The sequence below is a fragment of the Aptenodytes forsteri genome, unplaced genomic scaffold (genome assembly GCF_000699145.1).
Source record: "Aptenodytes forsteri isolate BGI_AS27 unplaced genomic scaffold, ASM69914v1 Scaffold86, whole genome shotgun sequence".
Taxonomy (NCBI): Eukaryota; Metazoa; Chordata; class Aves; order Sphenisciformes; family Spheniscidae; genus Aptenodytes; species Aptenodytes forsteri.
The window spans coordinates 249,928-272,494 of record NW_008795715.1 but is presented as its reverse complement, the minus strand read 5'-3'; the positions used below and the strand labels follow the sequence as shown (position 1 = coordinate 272,494).

The window sequence follows — 22,567 nt, the reverse complement described above, 5'->3', positions numbered from 1 at the left end:
TTCTTTATATAACTTCAATTTTAAAAATAATTTCACACTATGTACAGCTTATTGTCTATTAGTGTTAATCATTCATTGTAACCATCACACGCAAACCCTACATGCAAAGCCACACCTAGTGTATGTGTTAAAAACTGGCATAAAGATCCTTTACCCTGCAGATGAGCAAGACTGACCTCATTTTTTCTCAGAGAAATTATTCTATATTTATTAACGTCTGTGCAGGAAATAATCACTTTTTTTCTAAACAAGGAGTACTGGTATAAAATAAAATTACTGCCATGTGATATACACCCTGCCCCTACACAAGTGAAATTACATACTCCACCTTTTTAGCTGCCAATATTTAAAATTAAAACAAAAAATTAATATAAAATGTTGATTACAGTGTAATAACAACTACCATATATATTCAATTTCATATTATATGAACAGAAAGTCCATTTTGCTGAAAAGAACTCCATCTCTGAATCAGAGTTCTTATTACGTGATGAGCTAGTTTCTATGGCAACTGCTTTCTCTTTTACATACACTGTAGACAGCACAAAATGTCAGTTCTCTAAGCTAACTTAACATTTTTAATCACCAAATGATAATTTATGCACCATTATATATGGCTTCCAAACATGTCTTCAGTAAACATTTCAAACGCTGAACTGCCTGAAGTATAAAAGGACCGAGGAGCAAGTGAAGTCACACCTCCTGCACCAAATTCCTCACTAATTTCAGTCATATCGTAAAAAGTGAGAGCCAAGGAAAAATGTGGAAGAGATCATAGACGATCACCCACTACAGCACGAGAACACTTTGATGGTTCCATTAAGCGAGGAAGTGGCAGATGTTTATAGCTTGTTCAACAGCCTTTTGAAAGGCATCTCAAACAGAAGCAGCAGCTTAGAAGTGGGGACCAGAAGCAGAGTGCTTGACGCAAAACAACAAACGTGGCAAGGTGGCTTCATCTGAGCAGGGAAGGGGAAGGTGCGCAGGAGGCCCAGACCCTCGCCTTGATGGGGGTGCTTGATGGAGGGAACCCTGAGCCTGAACTGCGTGCTTCAGTTTTAGAGCAAAGGCTCTTTTTTTCCTCTAATCTCAAAGATTATGTCTATGCTGCAGCCCAAATTCTTCCCACAGCTCCTCTGCATTTACTCAAGCACAGCTGAAACTCCTCTGCATTTACTCAAGTACAGTTGAAACTAGCTGCGTTGATTACCAGAGCCCAATATGGGACAGTATTTGAGTATTTACCCAGGAAACTGGTGCATTTGGCCATTTCACTGAACTCTCAGCTTCACAGCAATGCTATTAGTTAAAGCCCAGTTTGAATGTCTCTGTAGGACCCATTATCAGATCCTTGATTTTAGTAGATATTCCCCATCAATGGGATCCATCCCAACCCTGAGTCAGCAGACTATGAATAACAACCAAGGAAAACCATGCAAGTGCTGCAACAAATATTTGCTACTTTAAATATTTTACACCAACAGTCATGTTCATTATCCTGGGTTGATTAGTGGTAAATTAAACGTGCTGCAATATAGCCAAAAGCTTTTGTTTAGGAAAGGCTAAAAGGGAACGACTGTCTGTCTACAGAATTCTGACTGTCAGCCCAATAGCTACTCTCCAAGTAAAATATAACAAATACTTAGATTGCAACTCCATCATTTAGATTGTCTGAAGAGAAAGCCTACATAGCAAACAACGCATTTCTTCTCATGCCAGAGACATCTTCTATTGAGAAAAAAAGAAGTAAAAGAAAACATGAATCATAGAATTTATTTACTCAAAATTGTATACAGAAGCGACTTCAGTGGCACCATCAACATCTGAATGTTTCACAGGCTACATCTATCTGTACCCTCCAGACACGATCAAGCAAACTACTTCCATGGATACTAGAAGAATATCTCTGTGGACACTGGTGTTTGGAGATATTAGAAAAATTACATGAAGTGGAAGAGTTGATCAGTGATTTATCTGTACAGTAACAATAGGGTCTTTCAGATCAAAGTTTAAGAAAGTCTCCTATTGTGAAACAAATGCTCCCAAATTCCTTCTGTATTAGTATAGCACTGAAAAGTTAGTGCTACAGCAATATTTACACGCAGACAGAAATTGTGCATGTGTTGGGGTATTTAGTTATCATTAAACAAGTATATAATATTTTTTTTTCTGTATTTTCTCTTGTCAATAGTTGATAAAGCTCTCCATCAGACAAACATATCAGCACAGTACCACTTCAGACTCACCACATATATGGAGGCAAGATAAATCTCTTCTGTTCCTCCCACTTTGTTGATACAGTAATTATCTATACAGAACCATAAACATATACCAAGGATTTGCTGGAACGAAAATAGCGATCATTGCTGGAATGAAAATAATGATCATTACTGGTTTCTTTTTTCCCCAACAGGCTCAAACAGCTCGGAATTCATTCAGACAAAACCAGGTGCAAAGCAACAGCTGCAGAAAGATCACTGTTTACAAGTGCGAGAAGCAAATTTTCAAAGAGGAGAAGCCAGAAGAGAAGGGAAAGGATGCCCTATACGTTGGGCCCCAGGGAAGGAGCTGCTGATTTCTGAGAAGGTAACGCAAACTGGGATGGTAAAGGCCAAGGGGATTATGGGAAGTGAAAAAGCAAGAGAGGATAAAGGAAACGGATACTTCGGCCATGGGAAAATACCTTATTAACTCTTCTCGCCACCTCCAGCCTGCTCTTTTTTTATAACAACTTCCATTCCTAATCTGTGTGTTCGCATGACTTCAGAACAGCTCGAGGCTTTTCTTTACCAACCAGTAATGGTTTATTGAAAGACACCCCCAAACACCAGTGATCTTCTCTTAAAGCAGCCTCATTTTTGAGAGCATAAACAGTGTATGTTAAAATTAAATACCGTGACATCAGTGACAAATATCGGCAAAACATGCCTCAGCGTTCAAGCTGCTCTTGACCCAATTACGAATGGATGAAAACAGTGGACTCGCCAATTAGCTCATAACAGAACCTGGAAAGAGAATTCAGTTTCCTCACGGAAACTTCCCCCCCCCCCCTTGCTTTAGTGTAAAGCGCTATATTTGAAGTTACAGGGGTACATTTTTTCTTCTTCTTCTTGCCCGAAGGTCAACAGTCAAAGAACAAGCACAAAAATGATCCAACTTTGTATGGCAGCGGGAACATGAAAATCTTTGAGCTGGTTGAGGGCACGTGTCAGATGCTGGGGAGAGAGTGACATTCGCAGGATAAAGGGAAAATATAAGAGTACAACTGGCACCACAGCCACCACAGCCCATCGGGCATTGGTTATTAAAATTTCCTAACCTTGCGATCTTATTTCACAGAAGCAAACCAGATGTATTATTCTCTGTAATCAGAAGTCTTGCTTCAGAAAATTGCCGATTCAGTAGCAAGGCTGTTTTTATTAAAACAAGAGGAAGATCTCTATCATCCAAGGAGTTTCCCTGTTTCGTGAACTAAGGCATGCACTAAAATTATTTAGGGAGGTGGGGAACGAATGACCAATGAAACTATGGTTTGGAAAAATGCTTGTAAAAAAAATAATCCAGATAATATAAAAAAACTAAATTAAATAGAAGTAGTGATTCAAAAGTACCTTTTTTCTTAAAAAAAAATTCCTGTATTATTAGCTACTATCTAAAGAATAACAATATTATGGCAGTTCATAGAAAACGTATAGGATTTAAAAGACTACAAGAACACAGCATGGTATAAAAGCCTTTGTACTGCTTTGACTTTTATTGACCTACATGTCAATTTACTCCTCCCCAAGCATTACAACCCTAGGCGAAAAAAATCAAAGCAAGCCTCCTAGAAATGGATAAATCCAAAAGCTAAAGTGGAATGCAATTGTTATCCAGAAATTCATCAGCAATACAAAAGGTGATGCACTTAAATCAAATTCCTTTCCTGAAAATGTATTAAACTTATATATCAAAGAAGCAGTAACATTATTTTATATTTAGTTACAATCTGGCAGTGCACTGAAATCTTAATTTTTATACTTTATTTCTGAGTAAAGCATTAATAAGTGTATTCATATTTGAACAAAATCTAACCGTGTTGTATACTATCTTTTATAGTAGCTGAAGACCTCTGTGAAAGTAGAGACCTTGGATATACAATAAAAAAATAAATTAATCTTTTCAGTAACACTATAATAAATTGTTCCGCAGTACTCAATCATTGCTGTCTTTAGTAATGTAGTAAGAAATATGTATTTTAAACATTTGCTACTCTTTCATATGGAAAAGGATTTAAGAAAGAAGAACAGTGAATACCTTTAATAACGGTGCTTCCACATCAGTCACCAAACATTGAACAGATAGGTCCTTCAAACCAAGCTACTCATAAGTGATTAACACTAATTATTATTTAAATTTTTTGAAATACCCAGCAAATCTACTTTTCATTTAGCAAAGCAAAGTGGCCTCTTCTCTGTCTCATAGCACCTTCACTGTAATATAAAGCAGTCCTAAAAATTACTGCTGTCAAACATGGTACACTTTTAACAGGTTTTTAAAAAGCTATGTCTACATAAACTCATTAAATCACTGTGATTATCTTTGTTAAGAGACCGCCAAATATTTCATAAAGGACACTGGCCATTAGTCACATTAGATGTCCAAAACACGTATTTCAGTAAACACATGCAAAGATTAAAAAATTTTATTAAAAATGTGCCATAATTCCATAAGAAACACCAGTATTGTCTGTTGAGCTCACTGCAAAGACAAGAATGAATTCTAATAAATTCTAATACAAAGACCAGAGGAAGGAACAAAGAACAATTTATTTTCCAAAATGGAAAAAATATGCGTCCTTGAAAGCAGACAGATTCTTACTAGAATTTAAATAAACAACAGCTCTTCTAGTCAAAGGCAACCACATTTTCTTGCCTGATTTACATGTCATTCTCATGGCAGCAATGTTCAAATGACTGTACAGGGATATTCAAACTACAAAGAAAAGCCCTGTAAAAAGGCCAAAGTTTTTGCTATTCAGACTGTTCAGATTTTCCTAATAGCTGCGATAATTTCCAGGTTTTTTACATAGCGCCTGTAGTAGCATTATATATCCCATTGCAAATAGAAAGCACAACCAAACTTTGAGCTCCAATCTTTGCCAGAAATGACCCACAATAGAACTAAATAGAGATACACTTACGAGACACCTCCCAGATTGTCTGAATTTGCTTAAAATAGTCCTTTTACCTTTGTATTCAGTGTTATACAGAGCAACACAATATTTGTAATGAACGCTGGCGTGTAGAGAGAATAATTCTATACATAATTCTAAAGCTGTTTTTTAACCTGAGTGCTATAGCTCTGCCTTTGTACGCAAACACAACATCGGGAATGCAGGTGAGAGGACAATACAACTTTGAAAAGGTACTCGCAAATAGCTGTAGTTAAGATGCATCTATCTTGGGCCAAAGAAAAAATCGCAAAGATAAAAACCAAGTCTTTGTTCACTCTTACAAGAAAGTGGAGAATAAAGGGCAAGGTTTAATTTTTCAGAAGCCATCTGAAGGTCCTCTTCCCAAGCGTTCTCACAAAAGTGTCTCTCATTTTCTTTGGAAAACCATAATGGTGGAAATGGAGAAATAAGTCCTGGCTCTGCAGTATGTCCCTCATCCTCCCCCAGCAAGCCGTTTGTTTTCCAATAGACTTACTTAAGCCAGATTTCGATAGAGTTTAAGTCATCCAAAGGTTAAAAAAAAATTAATTTAAAAATTAAATATTCAGTTTCACTTAGCTACATTATAGTTGCCAGTAAAAGACACAGCCTACTAGTCTACAGGAAAGTAAAGTGAAAATGCCTCAATGTCAGAGTCTTACATCTCATAAGGAAGGTGGTGGTGCGCGGAAAACATATGTCATTAAAAATGCCTTACCAAAATGTCCAGTTTTGGTATAAAATAATCCATGCGTGATAAGTAATTCTAATGCTGATTAGTAAAGATTATTTTCTGAATACTCTTTAAACTACAAAATCACCTTAAATTTTTAAATCTTGCTATTGCAGGCCTTTTTAATATAGGCTCTCAGGAAAATACACCATGCCATCCTTACAAAATACATTGAAAAAATGCAATAAGATGGTTTTTGAACTGAAAACTCATAAAGATCATTTTCCATGCTGACAGTGCGCATTTCATCCAGAAGTTTGAAGAGTCAAATGCTACCCCAGCTGGGGGTTATTCTGCCAAATGGCTTCCAACAGTGACCACAGAGATGGAGGATGGGAGGGGTGCGTGTGTGTGTAGGAAAATAAACGTGATGGTAAGCAACCCCAAACCCACATCGTCTTATCAAATATCCGACATACGTAGCCAAACACACAATGCAAATCTAGAATACAAAACTGAAACAAAAAGACATGAACAAAATGAAATAAAGCCATTTGTGAGTTACCTGCAGAGATTTAAAACACAAAAAGCATACGATTGAAGCAGATATAATTCATATGGATTTGTCCAGGAAGGAGAAAAGGAGGGGTGAGGGGGGGTGAGTGTGGGGGCGGGGGGGGGGGAGGGAAGAGAAGAACAGATACCTTTTTTTCTTAAACAAATCCATCATGAAAGAAAATGAGACAAGATTATAAATAGGCCGAGTTATAGCGCACCATGGGATTTTTAATCTGGCTACCTGTGGTTTTTGCAGTTAAAGCCCTATTCAGCAGTGGGAAAGGAGGGGGGGAAGCGGAAAAAAAAAAAAGAAAAAAGAAAAACAAAATCACGTTTATGTGCCAGTTTCGCAAATGCTCACACAGCGTGCATCACCAACAATGCTGGCAAACAGGAAACACTAATTATTAGCATTTTCTAATAAGCGTACGCCTTTCAAACATTATTGATCATTACCTGTCCATCTCGTTTCCTGCATTCTTGAGTTTTACTCTCGTGCTCTGCCATGGCAGCGCGAAGCTGTTTTTCCAGTTTCTCGATTTCCCGTTCATGGTCTCGGACCAGGCAGTCCTTCTCTGCGTTGTGCTGCTGGAATAGGTGCGTCTTCTCCTGTTCATGCTCCAGCTTCAGCTCCACTATCTGATTGGACAGTGAGGAGTACAGTTCATCAATAGAACATCCTTGTCGTCATGACAACTCGTCTACAGCTTAATTTTCCCCTTAATTTCATCAAGTTGGCAATTTTATTTTTACGTCACTATTACCTCACCTTTTAAAAAGCCACCGTTACTGTGACAGAATTCCTCCAGACAATTCCAACAATGGAGACAACTGAGCAAATCCAGCGCATCCTTAACCAATTTGTTGGTACAAATGTCGGTGTACAAAAAAAAAAAGCAGCATTGTCGCATTCTGTGTACGGTCCCCCCCATATCCTGCTGCCGCTCATCAGCAGGGCTGAGGATCCTAAATGGTTAATAGGCAGCCTGCTCTCCCCTTCGCTTAAGTATACACACAACCCCCCCACACCCCAGCAATTAAATCTTTTAAAGATTTCTTTATGATTTCCAAAGCGAAACCTCTTCCTTCAATATTCCTCAACGCTGTCGTATATACAGTTGTCTTTTTTTTTTTTAATAAAAAAAGAAAGAAAATTATAAAAAACAAAGCTCTATTATCCCGTTGTCAGCTACGCTATCCCAACATAAACAGATGTATGTGTTCCAGAAGGGCACCTGCTGTGCTGCAAGCCTGCACCATGATTTCATAAGAAGCCCTCTATTCTCAGGATCCTTTCCCAGTCCGCACCACACTGGATGCTGTGACCTTGGCCAGTCTTAGCCTCTCCCCGCTAGACTGAATGGCAGCCCGAGACCAAGGGCCTGGTTGCCGCAGCTTTGATACTAATCCTCCCCGCCTGCGCACAATGGCACCCTACCTGGCCTGCACACTGGAGCAGCCAGGCTGCCTTTGAAGCAGGTGATGAATAGGGACGGCAGGAAGCCGCTTCCCCACTGAACTCCGGGCCACACAGCTGCTAAGAACAGTCACTTGGATTTTTCTTCAGTTTTGGTGGATTTCGGAGCCGGGGGGGGGAGGGGGGAAAAAAAAAAAAGCTCTTATCATGAATATGGTGGGTTATTTTCAGCGTGAGAAAAAAAGCGAACAGGAGGAGCCGGCTGTGTGTGCGCCGAGAGCGCCCCGGCACCTTATCTTAAAGCTGTAGCATTCAATTCTGCAATAATATTAGCTGTTTGCGTGGCTTTCGGGTTTAAAATTTGAAGCGAAGTAAAAAAGAACACATTTTCTCAAACTACGGATCAGCGTCTTCCGGGTTTAAAAGTAAAATATGTCATCCGTGCTGCGGCCGGGAGCGTCCTTCCGAAAATGGAGCAAGTCGAGCAGATGCAATATTCTACGGTTTAACGTATCTACATTATTTAATAATACTAAAGAGCTCATTAACAGACATCTGAAGTCCCTGAAGGAGTTAACCCCCCAGGAGGCATACATTATCTGTACTGGGCCTGGGATCCTTACACGAAGTTCTTTAAGTCAGTTTTTGCCCAAGGTTTGTGTACAAAACTGGTTTCTTTTCAGATGCTATCGGTGTCCTTAGTGTGCCTAAAACGAAAGAATTCTTCCTCCCTAAGATAACTGTAATGGCTTTGCCTGAGTTATGGGAGAAAATGTTCAGCGGTTTTTCATAATTCAGACCTGATTAAAAAGAAATCGTGTCAACAAGAGAAGTCTTTTTATTCAAACCTTTTCTTAATTACTGGATTGTCAGCTGGTTGTGCCATGTAAGGTCTGGGGTAAGACTGTTGTTGGGAACTTCAGCTGAAGTGAAAACCTCAATAATTGAAGACAAGAAACGGCAGCAGGCAGGGTATGTGTGCTGGAAGGGGGCAAGGGACAGATCCTGCTTCTTCAACCAGTTACGCGATACACGTGTACGTAACCAAAGTAATTACAGTTTTATTTAGTGATCTCTTCACCTATAGCAGTTATATTATAGGCACAACGTTTTTGAATTCAAGAGGCGGAAAGAGCTAAAAGGGACCGGTCCTTCTGCATGCAGGAGGGGTGTCCCCCCAGTCTGCTACATGGGAAGAGAAAGGATGGCAGTGTGAGGGGAGGCGCTTTATAAAAGGCAAATTTGTTGAAGAAAAAAGCCTCACCACTTCAAGCAAAGTATTCCCCATGATGTTTTTGTTTTGCTTTTGAGAGATCTCTGGCAGGGAGCAGAGGTGGAGAGACAGGAGAGGAGAAAAATGACGGGGACGAGAGTATTTTCTTCCCTCGAGTTCAGAGACCTAGAAAACCCATCTTCCCTAATGAATATTAAGTACCACCCCGCATTTGTAAGCAACAGAACGTGCTTTCCTGTACCAGTAACATGAAGCGACTGAGTAGCTATTTGACTGCACTGGTGAACACTCACTGAACCTCCTGTTCTCCTCAGAACTGTTGCCAAGCACCACGGTTTCTCTTCCACTCCTCCCTCTCTCATTCTTGTATTGTTGTTGGTTTGTTGGTTTTTTTAAAGGAAAAAAAAAAATCAATGTATACCAACAAAAGGAAAAAACACCCATGCTGTTTTTCAGCAACAACAGGACTTCTTCATCACAGGGAGCTGCGTGAAAACTATATTAATTCTTCATAAATCAGTATGGATTCTGTCTCTTCTTTGAGGTAGAGAGCACCCTTATGAATGATATAACGAAACCACTTCCTTTAAAAATTGTATCGTGTTGAGATCTTTCTGCATCTACCCCTAGATGCTTAGCACTTCATCAGATTACATTAAAATGTCCGCTCAAATCCAGCATATAAGTGTCTAGAAGAGAGACAGTTTTAGGTGCTATACATTTCAGACAGACAAGCAACACGATATTCACAATGGGAATTAGGGGCGACACTGAAAAGAAACATTCATTAAATAATAGTGTGCGCCCTATTACCATAATCAGATCATATTCATTGTGGCTTAGATGTTTCCTCATTTTGCCCTCCCAAAGATGAAAATCTCTTATTCTCTTCTCTGCGCATCTGCTCCTGTCTCCAGCCGTGGCCTGGACACTAAAACAAGCAGGACTGTCTGACCCGACATAGCTGTTCTTACCGTGAAACACTGTTATTACCAAGTAACACCAGTATTTTAAAATTATGATCTCCTCTTACATGAATTCTTCATTTTTTAATTCTTTCCGCACCAGCATGACAGAACCATATTCAAGGCAATAGCCAACAGCTGATTTACTAAGCCATCACCAGAATTACCCCATTTATTTTTAAATTTCTGCTTTTAACTGAAATTTAACAATATTTACTTCTCTTGCAGAGAAAAGAGAAGACAAAATTCTTAAGAAAAAGCTAAAAACAGGTTAATCCAAGAACTGTGACCATCTTTTGCTATTCACTAGCATAAATACACGCATACACACGACTGCCAAACAAATCTGGCAATGCAGATCATGCCCATCCTATGCAGGACACCGACTACCACAGCTGCTGATGAACGATGGCCTTTAACGCAGGCAGACTCCACTGCACCTAAATGTGGAGGTGCTTTAGAACAACCTGCTAAAACGAGAGACGATCTAATAAAGACTTAAAGTGAAGTCATGCTGCTGTTAGCACTGGTTCAGTTTGTACATCTGAAGAACAAAGTTCTACAGTAAATAGCCTGCTGATTGCAGAAGATATTTTCAGAAGCCAAATACTTGTAACATAATCAACATCAGCAAATACCTTTTTAAAGTCCCTAATACAGACAAGACCTTCTACTATCCAGTTTTTGCTTTTACATCACAGACTAAGTTTAGGCTTTTCAATTTTAGAACAATTTCGACTTGTTCTCAAGAACAAGTATGCCTTTGAAATTCTTTTTATAGTCCCCAAAGGAGGGAAAGGAAATTAGTTAGCTCACTACCTCTTTGAAAAATGTAGCTGCTACAATAAATATTTGACACCAAAGTATGAAAATTCATGTAAATTTATGTCCACAATTCCAGAAATATTGTAAGTAACACCTATATAAAATATAGTTTTGCATGGCAGGATGATTTTATTAGCGCTATTTTGGCATGACTGAACTTCTGAGGGCTGGAGAAGCCACCAATAAGTTACACGCGTCATGGCAAAGAACGGAACTAAGCTCACTCATACAGCATGCATATAGCACGTCTGTTCTGCAGCAATTCTATCTTATTAGCATTTAAGAGTGTTTGTAAATCAGGTGTCTTCATTATCATTACTCTGCTCAAAACCAGCCCTAACCTCTGCCCAGCACAGGATACAGCACATGATCTATCCCCAAACAATAACTCTGGTAAAATCTAGCGTTGTCTGTCTCCTAAGCCTATAAATAAACCTGCGTGTTTCACGAGGATATGGGGATTACCCATCTCCGCAAATACACTGCTTCTAAAAGTAATCTGATATAACCGGCTGGAGGATCGAGTATTAACCACGCTGGGCTCTGGCTTAGCATAACTTTGGGCAGAAAAGAGGAATCTTCACTGCAAGGCAAGGGAGCATACCAGAACTACTTTGCAGCAGATAAATTAAATGGATTTTAAAAGTACACATTTTCTTGAGATTTTGCTATAATTTGGAACACAAAGTACTCCCAAGATAAAAGGGCTGTAATGAGCCAAGGGCAAATGGGACAGTGAAAAATGCATCAGTGCAGAACCACATATTACCACCGAAGCAGCAAATGTATATAGGGTAATGTACATCCATAGCAAATGCATTTTACTGTCTATTTCATTGCAGGCTGCAATAATTTAATTGGCATAACTGTGTTTCCTGTTATACTTCACCTTGTAATCAACCGCTAATAACTGTATTTCAACTGCAAACTAAGCACTGCAAGAAATTCTCTAAAAGAGACAAGCTGGTCTCAGCCAAACTGCAGTTTGATTTATCCTCCCCGCTACAACAATACACCTGAGTGGTCTCGCTACGTATATAAAATTATATACCTGATCTGTAAAGTTTTTACTTATAAAGGCCTTCCAGAATTTTAATATTTTTATAGTACGGGCAGCACAAACCTCACTTCAATCCTCCTATCCTCCCAATCCTCCTGCCATGAGTAAATTTGTTTTTAAATCACCAACATACTGGAAATGAAGTTGCATCCCTGTGATTAAACCACACTTAGCGCTGTGATGAACGTCAGGAGGTCCCACTCCCCTCCCCAGCCCGCCTGCTCCAGTAAAGCCAATGTGGCCTGCAAACAGAAATATTTCTTTCAAACTAATATACCTTGAGTCACTGCAAATGCCTGTTTGTAGCAGGCTCTGGAACAGAATTTACTGTACATAGTCTTTGTTTAGGGATTCAGAGTTTATCCAGGGACCTTCTTTGAACACAGAACCGACTTCACAGGCGTTCACAGCCTGACTTGCTATTTACTGCAGGCACCAATTTATGTTCCTGGAATAGTCTCTCCTCTCCCTCCTCCCTCCAAAGTTGATTCTGTTGACTATACAGGGAGCTCAGGCTTTTAACTCTGAATCACACACAAGTTAGATGCCTGAAGGAGATAGTGTAAATACCCATCTGTCTGGTTAACAATTCTGTAAACAGCAATGGTACAGCAAGATTTCCACCCACTCTTTACTTGGAGATTAAATTCATACCCTTTTCCCATTTGTGAGTTTTAGCTATATCATAAAGTGGAAAGTTGATGTTGATGATTGAAGAAACTATGCCTCAGATATTCTGCGCAAATGGCATTCATCTGTGTGTTAGGACGGTTCAAAGGAAACATTTGTGCATCCTAGATTAATTTATTAAATGAAATTTATGCAGCTTGTTGCTGATGACATGAAAAATTTAGAGCCTCTGCTAACGTGCTCATTTGGCCTCCATGCAAGAACAGACTGTATTTCAATTATCTTAGACTATAGACAAAGAGGAGAGGAACAAAGCTTTTTACAAAGGCTGCATCCTTATAACTAAACCAGCATACTAAAAATGGATCGTGAATCTCTGAATATAACTGGACTGTTTAAAGTACAGCTAAGAAATGCCTGGAACATTGGTCTGTCTGAGGAATACCATATTTCAAGCACGTCTTTGCAAATGTTTTCTTCACTCGAGCGGGTAACAGATCAGTCAAAAAGAAGCTAGAAGAAACAGAAAAGGAAGAATGAGGCCAGAAGAAAAGCTAGGACAAAAGTGCGGTGGCAGGAACTTTTAACTGAGAAAAGGTACGGGGACAAAGCAAGCTGAATGTTAAGCTTGTTATCTCTATTAGTGTGTCCGGCTGAATGTCTCTGAAGGCTTGAGCGTGACACTGGCATCAGAGTTTAAGGTGCATATATGGTGATTGTGTCTTCTGATAGGACTGATGATGTTTTGTAGTAGTTCTGAAGACAAGACCACCAGCTGGAAGATGAATTGAGCTAAAAGTAATATGCCAAAGAAACACGAAAGGACTGTAAACTCAAGGCATCCAATGTAGAAGATGCATTTCCTCCTCCCCGCTTCCTACCTTAGAAAGGCAGAGCGGCCATGGTTAAAGCAGGAGGTAATAAGGAATGCTGGCTCCTGAAGAGCCAACTCATGCTCAATGGACCCTTCAGCCCACACTACCCCTCTGACTGACCCCTTCTGCAGGACTTGCCTCTCCAGTGCTCCCAATCCATGGAACTATATGACATTTCTCAGCCTAAATAGCTCTAGGCTCCGTTGCGCTGGCTTTTCACAGCCACTCACAAATTCTTTTCACGGACAGAACTTATTTTCCCCGAGGAGCTTCCTTTCCAAGTCCCATCCCCAAGTCACAGCAGTTTCTTGGTTTAATGCTTAATCCCCACTTTTTGCTCTATTCCTTACCTATGCTGTATTTTCCCCTCTCTCATGAGGTCACAGCCTTTACACCACTCTTTCATACACAAACTGTTCTGGCTCCATTTCCCAGAGAGGACATGGAAATTCTCAGTAAGATTCTTCAGAACATTTAGCTGCTGAACTCTCGAACGTCTGAATTAAACAATGTTTATTACCTAAATACACTTGAGTAGATTTTCAAGGGAAAAATATAAAAACACACCCAGGTCAAACATACCCTACCTTCAGATAAAACACACCCAGGTCAAAAATACCCTACCTCCAGCATTTCAAGGAATTATCACTACAATTTTAAGCAAAAGCAAAACAACGTCATCTCAGCCTTGATAACCCAAACACTGGTGAGATCTCTTGGCACAAAAAGTTAAACGGTTAAGAATTATCAGGGGAGCTGCCCAACTGTTAAATGTTAATCTAAATAATACTTTAGAATATTTTTAGCAACTGAGCATGAGATTGTGCTTGGAACCTTAACATTAGGCTAGCACCGAATAAGATGTTTGTTTTTAAATATATACACTTATGTATAAAAACAATGGTTGTGATTACAAAATTCATATTTTACCTGAGATAACATCACTCATTTCTTTAAATTAACCTCACTAGAAAGTTATAAAAGAAAAGACATACAGAAAGATCTAAAGAATATTCTTCCTCTCCTCCTAATAACATTTTCCTCTGCTCCAGCACACTGCTAAAATAAGAATGATTTCCCAACACTACCTTGGATACTTGTCCTTGCTGCTGGCAGGAAATTTCCCAGCCATGCTTTTTTCCACTTTTAACCAGATGATTCTGCACTTCTTTACCTCTCTTTCTTTAATATAAAAAGGCATATTTACGCTCAACCACATCTTTGTCTTGCTCCCAACTTAAAAGTGTAGACTATTTCTCTCATCTTTAACATGATTGCAAAGTGATTTTGTTAAATACCCAGTAAAATATTTCTGAAGGTGTCCTGTTTCTTTCCTATTTGGCTAAATAGGACGAGACGACAACTCTAATTACTCCTTCGCAAGTTTTACAGAAGTCAGAACTCAACAATAAAAGTCGCAAGAAAGGATTTCCTGAGATATGAGGAGATTCTTCAGCTATCACGTAATAGCTTCCCACTTTGCTATGGAAGCATGAATCATTATTATTTTAAAATGGAATAAACACTATTAAAGAAAAGATGAACCAACACAAAAGGCTTATTTATACATTCAGGTTGGCATCTAATCTCAGAAAGTATGTCTATAACTCAGCAAGTAACACCATCCTGCTATCACAATAATTCATCAGCTTTTTCATAGTGCGTTCTCCCCGCCAGGAAAATGAAATTTCATAGACTTTGGCTCTCTTATTAATCTTGCATCTCACTTTTTTCACACTCACTCAGTCATAGCACTTCAGCAACCGTTTATAGCAAAAAATGGGTGTAACAGTGATCAGTGATCTATTATTGTAATTTTCTTAAAAAAAAAAAAGGACAAGTTAATGCCTTTTAAACATTAAGATCTCCAAAAGTTCACTGAAAGTGTTTCATCCATGACCATTTATGAAAATCTGCTTGAAACAAAGATATGTACTTGACTCTGCTGCGAAACGACCCTGCATGAAGCCCTGCTCCACCACGAGCGCTCTGCTGTGGTACCACAGCTCGCCCCGAGAGACGTGCTCTCAGAAAATGCCCAGCTGACGTGGATATGGGAAAAAAAACCAAATTCATTAACTTTTCTGTCAAATTTGCCTGCCTAAAATCCGTTACTGCGAAGTTTGGGCACGTGCTTTTTCAAACATTTGGGCTTGTGGAAAATGATTTTGGAAGAAACACTTCCCAGGTATTCTGAGCTAAACTGAGGATGTAATTAGAAAATAAGGGGGAAAAAAAAAAAGAAAAAAGAAAAAAGGGAGGCAGTGCAAAAAACCAAACAACCTTTTTTCCTGTGCTGACGGTGCCATAAAGCCCGACTATAGATACTGCAACCATTTCAAAGGCAGGAAAGGCTGAGGCCTTCGCTGTGGTGTCCACTGGCTTTGAAGTGCCGAAAGCAGCTGCTCCCAGCAGATAGGAACTGTGGTGCTGCTGGAGTTATTTTTTTCTTCAAAATATACTTTCAAATCTAACAGCTGCAAGTAGAACAAAGTTGAGCTAAAGTATATTTAAAGAAAAAAAGCCACCAGTTTCTCTCTAAGAGTGTTCTCAGTGGATACTTCAAAAGAAAGTGGCACTGAATCAGATGAAGCTGGAACCAGGAGTGACACGTGACAGCTGAAACCAAATACTGCAAGATCCAAAATTTCTTCTTTGCTTTATTAATGGATTCAAATGCATTTGAAAAGTTAACGAAGTATTAACTGCCACAGTTTGGTACGGTTTTTTCCTAATTCTTTTTCAAGGCAAAAAAAATTATATATGTCAATATATACCAGGTTATTTGTTGATATAAATATCAGATAAATATCAATATCTAATATATCAGTATATCTAATCTGTAGGCAGAGCAATCTTTCAGCCCCACAACTAACAGTCCGTGTTCACACCAGTAATCTCTTTGAAATCAAAATTCAAGGAGAGCACTGTGAAGCACAGGCAACGATTCATGTAAAGCAGAGGTAAAACCACAGCTCTCAAGTTCCTACACTTCCAAGATGTTTCTCAGGTTGGAGAACTGGATAACCCATCAGTTCATTTGGTTCTTCATTACCAACTTGATTAAAATGTATGGGCAACTGAATTGTCCAGTATGCTACCAGTGCTACCTCTGCCACTCACCATGCCAACCTACGCAAAATATATCTGAAAGTCAATTTTCTTTCCCTTTGTGTATAAACTCCGTTTGACAATTAGATTCAGATACTTGATGCAGAACATCTCAAAGCAATTACTACATTTCTCAGGTAACTAAAGTATCTGGTTTTTGGCTGGGTGTCTATTTCCCGACTAGAAGTCTGCTAGAGCCCTGCTAAAATGCACCACCAATTCTAATTTACTGCTCTATTTAAATGGTTTAAATCAATCTATTCCTCACCAAGTAACCACCACGTAAATATGCAGTAAAACAAGGCAAGTAAAAGTCTGCTTTAAAAATGGTTTAGACGTTCTGAAGCATAAATAGAGAGTAATACAGAGAAACAGAAGTTGGAACTACTGAAAAGAAATTTTAAGAGTGGAAGAACTGAGCTCATACCGCTCTGTGGCTGGGCTGAAGGAGCTTTGTTACTGCAGAAATGACAATACAAAAAGAATGTCATTTCCAATGATAACCCATTGCAATCTGCAGGAAGGGTCACATATTTTTCATGTTCGCAAGCTTTCAAAGAACATTCCAAATGACGTATGAAGAGAAATAAATTTTAAAAAATGGCATAAACAGGGTTCTTCTGAAAATTCTTCTGAGGCTCTCATTGTTTAGCTGTTTAGTGCTGAAACCCTTTTCTTAGGTTTCAGTGATGTTTCATAAAGTCTAGCTGTTCTTTCTTACAGTAAAAAGTAGTTATCCTAAATAAAAGTGAAGCAGTAAACATCTCTTCTTAGTGCAAAATGCTTTCACTGATGTTTACCACAATATCAACATTGTTACAGAATACCAATGTAAAAATATTCACCAAAAAAGTTTTAAGTATCACATTCATTTCTTGTTTTTTGGGTTTTTTTGATCCAGTCTTCAGAAGGTTTGAATATAATAGGCATAATAATACAAGAAAACAAATAAAAAATAAACCATGACACTACTAGGCATTATCATTTTTCTTTAGTGCGCAAACCCAGCAGGTTATTTGGCAGAAGATTGCATCTATGGCTTGGGAGCCTTTGCCATGTACACTGAAATTAAAAAAAATACCATTTGTAGGTAAGAACAGGGTTGTCACAACATCTGATGAACTGCAGATTAGTACTTATCTCTGTAGATCATGTTCCTAAACCTGAGAACAAAATCTTTGAATAAATGCTTACTTTGGACTTTGAAGATGCACCACAAATTATGAGAACTGTAAAGAAAAAAGTGAACCTCCCATATCACTAAAATGATGTGAATATAAGATTCCACAAAAAAAATTCACCTTAAGGCGGATGCCCAACTAACCTCAACACTTCCCATCGGCCTCCCTTCAGTACGTCCTTTAATTGACACGTCAAACTTCCTCACCTTTAATGCAAGCAATTATTGCAATGGCTTTCACATGAGTAAATAATTTGAAGAAAATCTATTGCCATGATTATATAGTAGTGACTGCATTTGTGATTTCTAGCCTTTATTCCAGAGATTATACTAAATCATGACAGAGAGGTAGAATTCTTACTGTTCTTTTGGCAAATGAGGTCATCTGGAAGACAAAACCCATGAAACAAAACCCCCCAATATCTCTGCAACCTGGACTATTCCCGAAACCTTAAACAGAAGAATCTTAAATCATGTCACCCAGTAAAACAAAACACCTGTGGAGATGTATCTATTACAGGGGACAGCTTCTCACCCTTTGTCAGGTGACAACACAATTAGTAATGTTGACAATTCTGAGTGAGGATAAGGAAAATACTTTGATCCGAACCAACAAACTCTTCAAATCTGAGAGCCGTGCACAAAACACACTATTGTTCCCCCCAAGCACAGGCGAAGGTCTCTCTCAACACCTACCAAAGTGATCCCGTTCCTTTATTAGTTGAAAAAGCCCCTTCCAGACGGACCAGAGCAGGTCTCGTACCACAAGCCAACTGCAGTATTTCATCCTCTTACCAGCACAGAAGATAAACAGAAATGAAACCACATTTCCCTGGTGGAAATGTAAACTTATATCCATGCAAAAACATTGATAAGAGAGAACTTCAAGCTTACGGACTAACTGTATCGTTGCTAAAAATTTTTTTTCCATCCTTTAATAGGTGTTACCAGACACCACTTTAGTTTCATGACAAAGCACCACCTTATGCAAGCGTTCGATGGGCTGTTTCAGCTGCGTAGCTCTCAAGTCTGTATCATGCAATAATTTGTCTGATTCCATTTCTGTTTTTTCCCTTTACACTTTGCAACGCTACTGAACTCAACTTTCTTGTCTCCACCCAAATGTTTCCTGAACATTTCCCAACCCTGAAATTACATTACAGTAATGAAAATCATAATCAGTGGGCCAAAACAAGCATTCATATGAACACTCCCCGTGTTAAAAATGATAAAAAAGAATAAAACACTGTTTCTTGACAAGAAGAAAACCAGATAACATTAAATAATTTCATCTGGGCATTATGAAAATAGGTGTTGCCACCTGTAAGCCTGGGAAACAATTTGAAAGAGTCAGAGGTACAAAGGATTGCAAAGTGGAAACAAAAATATTTTCTATATAGACTCTTCTCCCTCCACCCCCCATCGCATAAACTCTGCATACCTATAAATTTTGTCTTTATACAAAGAACAGCAACGCACAGCGAGAACAGGATTAAGCCTGCCACAGGAACTGACCTACATCTGCATGAAAAGACGTCCCTTCTCCCCTCCACCCGAAGGAGCAAACTGACTGACCTGTTGCTCGTATCTTTGCTTGAGCTCTTCCAATTGCCAGGAGAATTCTTTGGATTGCTTTTCCCGGAGCGATTTTGATCTGCTTAGATCTGCTTCAACCTTTTCCATCTACATGGTAAAAGAAAGGGAATATTTTAATTTTTTTTAAAAAGGCATAGCTTGAAACATCCTGATGTTTCTATAGTTGTTTGTAAGCCATCAAAGACACGAATATAACTTGCTGAGAATGATAATACTACTATTTGTATGGAGTGAAAACTAATATTCAATGAATACCAGATTATTAGTTACTTAAGGATATAGTGATCACCTACACCATGACTCCCCGATAATATTCAATGAATACCAGATTATTAGTTACTTAAGGATATAGTGATCACCTACACCATGCTACTCCCCGATTACAAAATACTGGCTCAGTTTTTCACCTGACAGTGGTGAACATCCCATCAAAATTAAGTGAGTATTTTTTCTAGACATATTTAAGACTCAAATATATTTCACTTAAAAATATATTGCCTGTGGAAATTCAAGGGAAATCATGTGTCAGTCAGTGCACAAACTACACATTTAAAGTAAGTTTACAGTAAATCAGTAAAATAACTTAAAAGATAATTATTTGGCTGCAAGTAAAGTTCTCTGAAGACAGTCATCGCCTATGAAAAATGAGACCCACAGATTCCAGCACACAGCATCAAGGAAGCAATTTCATAACCCAATTAACAAAGGCTTTTGTATCAAAAGCACCACTGTTAGCTGTACATCAGGCATGTTTCCTGGGGAATATATATACGTATATACATACACACACAGAGTACTGTGCTGCAGTGCATACTCATCAATTACTTTTAGACCTAGGTCCCAACACAAGCAGCGAATAAACCGTCTCCCTAAAAAAGACAGAAAAGGGGTGTAGCTGTCAGGAGGACCAGTGCTGCCACAAGCCCATCTGCTGTACCAAAAGAAGAAACACACGAATTCCTGAAGCACAAGCCAAAAATCCTGTTTGGCCTAAGGGACTGCTCTGTCTCCAACAGATGTCTTTGCCAGTCGGCCTGGACATCATTTCTAAGCCAGGCAAAGAGGAGAAAAGGCAGTACTCGGAGTGGGAAAAGCATTTTATTGGAAAATACTACAGCAAAAGAGGAAGATACAGGACTAGGAATAGTTGGCCAGATAGAAAGCGGAAAAATAGAATAGAAAGGAACAAGTTATCCTTCCAGTAGCTCTTCAACCTCACTGCTACTATCTGCTATTAAGAAAAGGGACTTCAGTGAATATTTTATGAATAATTTCTTCCGCCTCCAAACTTACTCAAATTGCATGTCCATAGCCATATTTTACTTAGCTCAGTAAGAAACAGAAAAATAAAAAATCTTGTTACTTTATTAAAGGATTTTTATTTTTAAGAGAATGAAAACATTCTAAAGAGTGAAATAGTAAAAACATATGCAAAGATGCTTTAACTCTACTAGCTTTTGTGCTTTACTCGTTAGGTCACATTCATGTATTTCCTACAAGTGCAATGAGGGCTCTTGATCATTATTTGCCAAACCCAGGAAACACTAGACCTCAAGTACCATGATATAGTCTATGTAATGTTTCTCTTTTTGCTAGCTACTATTAGAAAAAACGCAGATCTTACACTTAAAAATGTACCACTCGCCCATCAATGGGCAGCAGGTGGTACAACTCAATAATCACAAACTTGACAAAATAGGAAGCAGATGACAGAAAAATATCACAGAGCCAAACTAATGAATCAAATATTGATTACAAGAACTGAAAATGCCAGACCCTATCCTACTTATCTCCATACTTAACTTTACCACACAACGAAAAATGGTTTTAGAAGCCCAATATTTCTAGTGTAGTTAAAAGTAGTGTTGCTATAGCTACCACAGTTTTTGGTTTATAAGTAATACATTCCATCTAACCACAAAAAATAGAATTTTCCAATATGTTACAACCTAATGGGTGATTTATCTAAAGAGCATGTGCGTGCAGAAGAATGAGAAAGGACAAAGCTATGACGACAGCTTCAGTAATGTTTCTTTGATGTATTTCCTTGAACTTTGGTTCCTGTAGAAGAGTACTGCTCAATCGTACAATACCATTTCCTATTTCTATATTTTAGCATGCAAGTAGGGACAGAATAAACCCACGGCTGATTCTTGGAGTACAGCAAAATTTATTTTCAAAATTTCCAAGAACACAGCAATATTCTAAAAGAAACTTGCAGTCATTTTTAAATTACAATTGACTAAGTTTTCCAAATTCTTTTGCACATTTTTTTGTTTTGGATTGGTTTTGTTTGCTGGGTTCTTTTAAGTGAATGAAACCATTATTAGTCTTTCTAGAATTAGACTATATCCCTTTTGGAGCAGAAATAAGATATTATCTTAAGTCATCGCGAAGAAGTTGGAGTAAACTCTCACAGCAAAGAAAATGTCGGATTAAAAATTGTAGGATTCATCGTATTGCCCTCATGGGGCTAGTTTGCAGAACAAATCTTACTTTTATAAGTTTGTTCTTGCCTTTTTTATTTTCAAATGCTATTATTTGCTGTCTGCATGGGTCTTAATATCAGCAATGCCGTACTTAATTTCTCACTTTTGTTGAAGATTTTCAGGAAAAAAAACTTCACGAGAACAACAAGAAGAGAATTTGTCATATTATAAGCCAGCATCCTTAGAAATCCATTACAATATCAGACTGCAGCATCCTACTGTCAACAGCAAGGTTTGGTTATGATAGGTGAGGTTGGAAAACTGAGTATATGGTCAGGCAGAATTACAAGCTTGAAATACGTAGAGAGATTTCGACCACATGAGCAAGTTAAGGAAATACTCCCTTCTCTCCCCTTCTTTTTCATCACCTGTCATTTGTTCCTTATTTCACTCATTGCGCTGCATTTGTAAAATTCCAGGGACAACAGTTTAACTAATGTTTGCTCCATACAGCATTTAAGACACTAAAATCTTTTTACATAAATTCCTGCTACTAATTTTCAGGGACAGAAAAACGGAATTTTCTGTCCTCTGCACATGACTGCCAGCAGCCACAATGCCTCTGCCCCTGTTTAGGCTTAAACTGATTACAAGACCTCATTAACGGAAGACAGAGTCATTCCGAAAGGAGTAGGAAGAGACACACATTTAAGTGGAAAATTACAAACGTTGTTCCATAGGGGTGTATAAACTAACACTTTATACTCTCACTCCTGAAAAATCCCTAATCAGTATCATAACTGCAGATATCTTTATAACA

General features: G+C 38.5%; 1 protein-coding gene across 1 annotated transcript in view; it reads right to left on the bottom strand.

The window, feature by feature from the left end:
• The window catches only part of CEP112 (centrosomal protein 112), a 171,100-nt gene that overhangs the window by 84,610 nt on the left and 63,923 nt on the right, over window positions 1-22,567 (bottom strand). Inside the window, exons 18-19 of the mRNA XM_009283475.2 lie at window positions 19,298-19,405; window positions 6,882-7,064 (exon numbers count right to left, since the gene is read on the bottom strand). Of these exons, the coding sequence (XP_009281750.1) occupies window positions 6,882-7,064; window positions 19,298-19,405 (291 nt within the window). The remainder of the gene's footprint in view (window positions 1-6,881; window positions 7,065-19,297; window positions 19,406-22,567) is intronic.